The 9,958-nt window shown below is 40.8% G+C and overlaps 1 protein-coding gene across 2 annotated transcripts in view; it reads left to right on the top strand.

Annotated features, from left to right (window-relative positions):
• STEAP4 (STEAP4 metalloreductase) overlaps positions 1-9,528 on the top strand; it is a 33,131-nt gene extending 23,603 nt beyond the window's left edge. For both annotated transcript variants that reach the window (XM_038175392.2, XM_005017893.5), the window contains exons 2-5: positions 3,668-4,123; positions 5,965-6,492; positions 7,080-7,244; positions 8,264-9,528. In XM_038175392.2, coding sequence (XP_038031320.1) covers positions 3,668-4,123; positions 5,965-6,492; positions 7,080-7,244; positions 8,264-8,533 — 1,419 coding nt within the window. In that variant the 3' untranslated portion in view covers positions 8,534-9,528. The remainder of the gene's footprint in view (positions 1-3,667; positions 4,124-5,964; positions 6,493-7,079; positions 7,245-8,263) is intronic.
• The last annotated feature ends 430 nt before the right edge of the window (positions 9,529-9,958 follow it).

Here is a 9,958-nt window from a genome sequence, read left to right on the forward strand (position 1 = left end):
AGCAAACTGTCTCTCTTGTTAAAAATTGTATTAAGCAAATTAGGCCACCAGCATTAAAGGCAGCTTTAGCTCTCTTCAGCTTTTTATAGATTAATATTCACTGCCTTGTACAAGTCCCTTCATATTGTAGATAGTGCTCCAAGAAACTGCATTTCAAAAGGGAAAATGAAAAAAAAATGTTCCTTATATTAATTTTTCTTTTCATCTCTCTCTTTTTCCTGGAAAGATGAGTTCAGTGTTCATTAGCAAATGAGATGTTCATATTACTATACAACAGAAACACTTATAACAATATATTTATAACACTTATAACAATATAGTTATTAGTATAAAAATATATTTATTTCTGCTGATTAATATTCAAAATATATTACCCAAAATATCCATTTTAGCTTTGTTTATTTTTTCAGTCTTTGGATAGGAAAATGGACTGCATAGTTCATTTAGCAATAACAATGATTTCTTGAGAGCAAAGAAGCTTTCAACTGGACAACCATGTTTTACAAAGTTTTATTTTTCATTTTAGATAGGAGCCTACTTTATTAAAAGGAAATTTTGAAATAGGAAAGTTGAGTCTCATTAGGTCCTCGGCTGGAATATTTATTAATATTACATATACAACTCTTTTTCTTCTTTTTTGAAATATAGATTATCCACAAAAAGCAATTGTACAGCTTTTCTCCCGTTAAGAGCCTCATGACAGTAATAAAGCCCTCAGAGGACTATTTTTAAATGTGTCAAAGAACTTTTCATTTGTGTGCATGAGTCAGAGCATACACATGTGCAAGGTGCATTCATGTGGGTCCCTTTGAGGACCTATTTTCATGCAGGGTGTGTTGCTTGATGAAGTCATACAGAGAGCAGCCAGGTAGGTGGACTTGTATCTCCAGGAGAGTTGGAGCTAGCGCCTTGCTGTACTGCCACAGGACCTGCAGGAGCCTCAGAGGCCACGAGCATGCAGATTCTCCTGCCTGAACTGATGCCTGCCCTTACTGACCAGAGCAAAACTCCCTGTGCAGCTCTCTCAATCCCAGGGCTTCTGCAGCTTAGTGTCACAGAATCACAGAATCACAGAATTTCTAGGTTGGAAGAGACCTCAAGATCATCGAGTCCAACCTCTAACCTAACACTAACAGTCCCCACTAAACCATATCCCTAAGCTCTACATCTAAACGTCTTTTGAAGACTTCCAGGGATGGTGACTCCACCACCTCCCTGGGCAGCCCGTTCCAGTGCCTAACAACCCTTTCAGTAAAGAAATTCTTCCTAACATCTAACCTAAAACTCCCCTGGCGTAACTTTAGCCCATTCCCCCTCATCCTGTCACCAGGCACATGGGAGAACAGGCCAACCCCCACCTCTCTACAGCCTCCTTTAATGTACTTATACAGAGCAATAAGGTCACCCCTGAGCCTCCTCTTCTCTAGGCTGAACAAGCCCAGCTCCTTCAGCCGCTCCTCATAGGACTTGCTCTCCAGGCCCCTCACCAGCTTCGTCGCCCTTCTTTGGACCCGCTCAAGCACCTCGATGTCCTTCTTGTAGCGAGGGGCCCAAAACTGAACACAGTACTCGAGGTGCGGCCTCACCAGAGCCGAGTACAGGGGGACGATCACCTCCCTAGCCCTGCTGGTCACAGTGTTTCTGATACAAGCCAGGATGCCGTTGGCCTTCTTGGCCACCTGAGCACACTGCTGGCTCATATTCAGCCGACTGTCCACCATCACTCCCAGGTCCTTCTCTGCCTGGCAGCTCTCCAACCATTCCTCTCCCAGCCTGTAGTTCTGCTTGGGGTTATTGCGCCCCAGGTGCAGGACCCGGCACTTGGCCTTGTTGAACTTCATACAGTTGACCTCAGTCCATCGGTGCAGCCTATCCAGATCCTCCTGCAGAGCCTTCCTACCCTCGAGCAGATCGACACACGCACCTAGCTTGGTGTCATCTGCAAACTTACTGAGGGTGCACTCAGTGCCCTCATCCAGATCATTGATGAAGATGTTAAAGAGGACCGGCCCCAGCACCGAGCCCTGGGGGACGCCACTAGTGACTGGCCTCCAACTGGACTTGGCTCCATTTACCACAACTCTTTGGGCCCGGCTATCCAGCCAGTTTCTAACCCAACGAAGCGTGCGCCAGTCCAAGCCAAGAGCAGCCAGTTTCTTGAGGAGAAAACAGTGTCAGAGTGTCAGAACAGTGCTGAGCAGGCACGGATGCCAGCTGGGGGCTAGAAAGCTAATATAAGCCCAGGTCTTCAGATATGGTTCTCAGATTTTCTCTATCTTGCTACTGGAGCACATACCCTACTGCGCAGGCCCAAAAGGCTTCTCCCACCCACAGCCCTCAGCTGTAGGTCACAGCAGAGAAGCGGGAAGTTCATGTGGTTTATGTTTTTTTCTTCACCCAGCAAGTGCAAGTTTGGGGTGAAACTGTTTAAATTCATGCAATATTTTTGAAAAGCAAAAACTTCTCTGGCTAGAAAACATATATATATATATAAGAAACCAAAGAGTATCTTCTCCATATTTTTAAATGGCAGTTTCATTCTGACCAGCTGTTCACAGCAGAATGTGAGCAAAGGGTTAATAAACAGTGGTAGTAAAGTAATCATTTGGGGTCAAACTAACCATTTCATGCAATTCCATTCTGCAAATTGGAAAATTACTCCCACAGCTTTAATTAAGACACTTACCGGAGATGCTGTGAAAGACTTGAATCAGGGCTCCTGCAAATGACATGGCTACTGTAAGGACTGAATTAGCAGCTGTTTGGAGAGCAGGATCTCTCAAGATCTCCTGTTGGAGATCTTCCTTAGGGCTTCAGATTTTCTGTCCTTGGGTCACCTTTTGAAAATCGAGGACAACAGCATGTGGATCTGCTGCAAGACCTTTGGATCAGCCCCTTTTATTCTGTATTTGTATCATGGGTCTCCCTCTGTAAAGTATAGAGTGTATATACTGCTATGGCATGGATAATACATTAAAGACTTTGAAGCTTCCAGGTACTATGATAAAGGAGGGTAGATAAAAACCTCAAAGAGAATTTTATTATGAGTACTGTATAAATATCAAAAATAAATATTCAACATGAAATACTCCAATTCCACTGTCCAAATGCTTCACAGGACATTCTTCAGGAAATTGAAGAACAATAATAAAACAAACTGGCACTGACTAGTCATATTAAGGAAATATTGCAGACAACAGATAGGTTTTGTAGATAGCTTGTAGATCATTTCTTCAAGTATTTTACGAAAAGACCTTCCAGGTTCCAATCTGGTTAGAACCACACTTCTCTGTAATGTTTTTCTATAGCATAAGTAAGCAGAAATGGTCTTGAGATGTGTGCAACTCTTGCTTGCAGTGCTCTTATACCCTTTCCTCCTCGTTTCCTTTTGAGAGAGGAAAGCTGCAAAGGTTCATCGGAATGTTAGAATCTGTAAGATGGATGGAAAGGAGGGTGCTGTAAGAGATGGAGAGCTGAATATCCAGAACTTGTTTTTAAAAAACTGTACAGAAGTGTGTGCATCCAAATGAGTGTGCAGTAAGCATATTAATAAACAAGAAACTCTCAGATATTTATTATGTACAACCAGAACAAATGTTAAACTTTCATTCTCAAGAGATTGATGTTTTGCTTAGCTTGTTCCTATTTTTTTAATTTTTTTTAATAGATGAATAAAAATTCTTCCAACATAATGGCTTTGGCTCCTAACACATCCAACAAAAGAGAGACAGTGTGCATATTTGGAACTGGAGATTTTGGAAGAGCTCTGGGGCAGAAAATGATTCAGTCTGGCTACCCTGTTGTGTTTGGAAGCCGAAGCCCACAGACATCCAACCTGATTCCCAAAGAAGCAGAGGTGCTGAGCCACACTGAGGCAGCACAGAAAGCTGCCATCATCATCATAGCGATCCAGAGGCAACACTATGACTTCCTTACACCATTAGCAGAAATACTCCGTGGGAAAGTGCTGGTGGACGTAAGCAACAACTTAAAAATAAACCAGTATCCTGAATCCAATGCAGAGTACCTCGCCCAGCTGGTACCTGGCGCTAAGGTTGTGAAAGCCTTTAACACTGTGTCTGCCTGGGCTTTGCAGTCAGGCACACTGGATGCAAGCCGGCAGGTAAGACTGAACCACAGGAGCTTCCTATTTCATAGAGCTATGATATATCATACAGGCTTTTAACAGTTAGACAAAACACACACATGGGACGTGAATCAGACAAGGCTGGGATGGAATTTTCACTGTAATTGCCCATCTCAAATTAAATGTGTGCTGAAATTTACTTTGGGACACTAATATGACATGACAAGGAATATTGATAGCTCACCTCAGAAAGCAGGAAGGTGTTAGGAGACATTACAGGAGCAAGGAAAGAAAGAAAGCTGAGCCATAAAGACAGAGAGACAGCAAATCAGAAGGAAATGAGGGCTGCATCGTTGTTCAACTGGAATGTGAAGTTGAACAGAAAGGAGATTGGAGGAACATACCAATGCAAGAATAAAATGAAGGGAGAAAATAAAAGGGATGTGAGGGGTATGATGGGGCAATAGAATGATTATGAGCAATGGGAGAAATAAGCTGGAAGGTGAAGAAATTAATAAAGTTTTTTAAGTCGGACTCCATCACCATGGAAGTCTCACAACAGCACATACAAACCATGTGAACTCTTTCCTTAATCACAGGCAATCTGATCATAGGAAGCAACATAGCAACCTTCCAGAAAAAAATAAATAAATAAATAAATCATTTATTATCGCCTTGTTCTTTGCCACTCCAATGGACAGTACCTTTGCATGATGCAACTACTCAAAGCATTGCTAGCTTTTTTTTTTTGCTGACAGAAATGGTTTTGGCTACACTAAATACTAAGGACATCCAAATCTAAACTGTAAAAGCCTTCATCATAGTAAGAAAAATGAGAGCAGAAATTACCCCCTTTTTCTCAGTTTCAAAACAAGTCTTCTCGTGAGACCCCACCCATAGTAATGCATTCAGCTCTGGGGTCTCCAGCACGAGAAGGACAAGGACCTCTTAAAACAAGTCGAGAGGAGGGCCACAAAGATGATTAGAGGCCTGGAGAAGAGAAGGCTCGAGGGAGACCTTATAGCAGCCTTCCAGTACCTAAAGGAGGCCTACAGGAAAGCTGGGGAGGGACTGTTTGTCAAGGGGTGTAATGATAGGACAAGGAGTAATGGGTTTAAAGTAAAAAAAAGGTAAATTTAGATTAGACAGGAGGAAATTATTCACTCAGGGGGTGGCGAGGCATTGGCACAGGCTGCCCAGAGAAGCTGTGGATGCCCCATCCCTGGAGGTGTTCGAGGCCAGGCTGGATGGGGCTTTGAGCAACCTGGTCTGGTGAGAGGTGTCCCTGCCCATGACAGGGGTTGGAACTGGGTGATCATTAAGGTCCCTTCCAACCCAAATTATTCTGTTATTCTATGATTCTGAGTATTATTTTGTACACTCATAGAACAGTTTTTTCCCTCTTTTAGTAGACATGAGAAGAAATATTATTTACTTTTATGACAGAGCAACTATATTTGAAAGATCCCTGTACCCAGTTCCCTGGAGTCCTTATGGACCATTGTAGTGGCAGTGTTGCTCCTATTTACTATTACAAAATATGTGCTTACAAACTGCATGTCTTCAGAAGAGTGGTGAAATTCAAGTGCTCTAGGCAAAGATTTGTACTGTGTGATACTCTGTTCTTTCCACATACAAAATTTTGCCTCTTGAAATGATATCCTTCCCCAAAGGAAAGATACTTACTCTTAGTTCTTGGGCCTCTTGGTCAAGAAATTACCTATAGGACATTTTTTACTTATATAAAATAAGACTGGCATTGAAGCCAGTGAGTAGCCTAGGAAGCTTATGCTCACTATCCATATCCAATCAGGACAGCAGTAGAAAATGTTACAAAATTCTGGCAAAATAAAACTTCTGTTTGTTTTTGGCTGCAGGTGTTTGTCTGTGGAGATGACATGGAAGCCAAACAAATGGTGATGGATATTGTTCGTGCACTGGGTCTCACACCATTAGATCAGGGATCACTCTTGGCTGCTCAGGAAATTGAAAATTACCCTCTGCAGCTGTTTCCAATGTGGAAATTTCCCATCTTTTTGTCCCTTGGCCTAACTGCATTTTTCTTCTTCTACTGTTTGATTCGTGATGTAATTTACTCCTATGTTTATGAAAACAAAGATTATTCATTTTTTATTGCAATTTCCATTCCAAATCGGATCTGCCCTGTGGTGGCACTCATCCTTCTTGCCTTGGTTTATCTTCCTGGTGTACTTGCTGCAATCATTCAGTTGTACAGAGGTACCAAATACAGCCGTTTCCCAGACTGGCTGGACAAATGGATGCTATGTAGGAAACAACTTGGACTAGTAGCCTTGGCATTTGCTTTTCTGCACGTTTTTTACACTCTCATCATCCCAATTCGCTACTATGTACGTTGGAGAACTGAGGATGGAATTATCTCCAAGGTAAGTTTTGTTCCTTGTTATGTCTTTTCCTCCAGCTCTTTTACAAGTACTACCCAGCATGTTGAGCTTCACAAGTACATGTGAACAGTCTAATATTCTTTACATTGGGGTTATTTTCCTAGTTTCTGTGTTCCTTTTAACCACTGATAAATCCAAAGGTTGTTGATATTATATTGAGTTGAGGAATTTCTGGCCTCAGTCTAGCCTAAGTAGTTTAAATACTCGTAAAATAATCAGGAACAAATGAAGAGTAAATTAAGAGTAATTTAAAGAAACATATTTCCATATTTCTCCATATAACTTTAAGAATAGCACATATTTTGACTTTCTGACCTTATTTAACAACAAATATTCACAAACTTGTTCTCAACAGTACATCTATAGCAGATAATACAAGTACCACAATTACAGAGATAAAACTGTCATAATGCCTCTTTTCCTTTTGAGTAGCCATTCAAAGTAAATCTCCAATCATTTTCGGATAGCTAATGTATCACATTTATCACATAGTTAAAGCATATTTTTTTTGCTGCATATTGATCCTAAAAACAGTATCACTAATGTATATATGGTCTTCCTTTTTTCAGGCACTGAGCAATAAAACAGATCCATTTAACAACACTAATGGATGGCTTAGTGACTCTTATTTGGCTTTGGGGATTTTAGGATTCTTTTTTTTTGTTCTTCTGGGAATAACTTCCTTGCCTTCAGTAAGCAACAGTGTCAACTGGCGAGAATTTCGATTTGTCCAGGTAAGAGCAAGACTTTTCTTAAAAATACTACTTTTTTCTCAGATGGAACACTCCCTGTTTCCGTATAAACTATGACTAGAGAAAGGTTTACTATAGACTTAGGGCTTTCCTCCACTAGTATCTCCAAATGTGATGTGTGTATTATTTACCACTGCATGATTAAAATAAATAAATAAATAAATAAAAATAAAAGAATCTACATTGCTATACATCTAACCTGTGAAAGAAAACAGCTTCTCTTGGGCTGCTTATGGAACAGACAGGATTATTACACTAACAATAGAAAATTGGGAAGACTTGAGCTCCTAAATGACAGATGGAAAGTTGGCATTGTGGAATTATCAACTGCTAAATTACACCAAATCATAAAATATTTTAGCCATTTATTGGTCTAATTTTGTTAATTCACAAGATAACTCAACATGAATCTGGACAATGACTTTATCACTCTGACTCTCTCAATGGGAAACATCTGAAGAAAATCTGCAGCTTCTGCAGGTTCTAAAATTTGCTGCCCTTGGTAACACCACCATTTTGGCCCCTGATGAGAAGGCATCTTGGTGCAGGCTGCAGTGCCTCTTCAGGAGCCAGTCTGGCAGGGGAAGGTAGAAAATTGGAAATTACAATCAGTGAATGTTTTATTCAGGCCAAAAACTTGCACAGTATAGTTCTGGGTAGATTAGCACTAGAGCATATAAAAGGCTTGGATCTCTCGACTGACTTCCAGCCTTTTCTCTGCATTTTAACAAATATGACAACCACTAGGCAGTGCATGTGAACTAGCAAAAATTATCAGGGTTGTTAATGGGGAAAAAAAATGTTTCACTTAGATCCATTTGAATGATTCTTTATTAAAACGTAATTAAGAGCTTTTATGATAGATAAAGCTATCAGTAGTCATCAGTGAATACTAAACTCGGAGTATTCCATGTAGCTTGCTGTGTACTGTAAATTGTATTTGTTCTGGTTTAATTTACTATTTTAACCTCTACTTCTTTCTTTTCTTTGTTCTTCCCTAGTCCAAACTGGGATATCTGACATTGATTTTATGCACTGCACACACACTGGTTTATGGTGGAAACCGGTTCCTGAGTCCATCATCATACAGATGGTATCTTCCAAACGCCTATATGCTCTCCCTCATCATTCCGTGTATTGTACTCATTCTCAAATTTGTGCTTATATTTCCCTGTCTAGACAGACAACTCACACAAATTCGGCAGGGCTGGGAGAGGAATCCCCAGTACTCAGAACAGTCACACTACATTATCAACAAGTCTGCTGTATAATTAGCCTAAGCTTTATTGTTAAGAAGAAACAAACAAACAAAAGATTATGATGGCATATCAAAATGAAGTTCTGATTCTCCTTTGTCTGGAGAGTGAGAGAAAAAGTGGGAAGCTTAGGCAGGCCCTAAGTAAAATAAACTCATCCTAGTGGCAAGCTTAAAATCCAAATCAAACAAGAGGTCATTGAGGTCCTGCACTCCAGGCATTCTTTCATGCATAGGCCCTTTCTTTTGCTCAGTGTATTCCCCTTTTCCTATTCACCTTCCATTCTTAATGAGTATGAGAGAAGTAACTGGTGCTTAGTGTCCCTCTGTCACTCCAAATCTCCTCTGGGGCTGGCCAGAACCAGAGCAACCTCCTGTGTCAGCTGGTGTCTGCTCCTCTTTGCTGTTCTGCCCCTGGGAAGAACATCTCCATGTTCTTACACAGACACAGGCACGCACACCTATGCACATGAGCACCCACCCTGCTTCCACCTCCAGAAGCCAACAGCCTGTAGAACAGACACAGGACAGATGCTGGATGAGGAAGGGCTGTCATCTTCCCAGCATTAGTTTATCCTCCTTTTATGTCTGACCTGAAAGAGACCTATATTCATGCCTTAGAGATAGCTGAGTAAGATTTGCTTGGTTTGTGTACAGGAATTCTAGTGTTCAAAGTGTATCTGCCAAGGATTACTGAATCGTTGCTGTACTGCAGAAACTCAGGTGGGAAAGGGATGGAGGAGAGACCAAAATGCCGGGAAGATGTGAGATGTGCTCACAAGCCTAAGCCTCTCTGCAAGTACAGTGATTTTTTGTGTAAGCAGTGAGTTATAAGGAAAGGAACTGAAGCAAAATCCTATTTTATCAGGGGTTTTGTATTACACGTCATGATTATATCTCATGATGATAAGGTTGTCAATTTTTCTAAAAATAAATTCTGTATGCAATATTATAGATATTTGATAAAAATACTTGCATTTTAACCATAATAAAGGAAATTATTTACAGTTATGTATTCTGTTTTTATTTCTGGAACCTCTTTTGCTATGATTCAGTTGCTGGTATGTATATTTGCATAGTGGTGTTGGAAGGCAGGAAATTTCGGACAGCTGCCAGGGCTCACCTTCCACCATCTTTGCTTGCTCCTTGGATGTTCACATAAATAGATATTTGCTTAGGCATCAAAGTGGACTGAGGATATTGTGGAAAAACAGGATACATCTGGGATGGTGACCTCATTGGTAAATTGGAAACAGAAAATCTGACAGCCTTCTTCACGTTGGAGAGTAAGGAAAAGCTTGTTTCTATAGGGCAAGAATTGCTTACTGTCCTTTCTCTCTCTGTTTTTCCCATCCCAATCCATTCAGAGGATAAATACTCACAAATATGAAGGTATGAGCATGCTAAGTGGTATATTGGCTAGCATGTCAGTATAGCTAAC

The sequence above is a fragment of the Anas platyrhynchos genome, chromosome 2 (genome assembly GCF_047663525.1).
Source record: "Anas platyrhynchos isolate ZD024472 breed Pekin duck chromosome 2, IASCAAS_PekinDuck_T2T, whole genome shotgun sequence".
Lineage (NCBI taxonomy): Eukaryota > Metazoa > Chordata > Aves > Anseriformes > Anatidae > Anas > Anas platyrhynchos.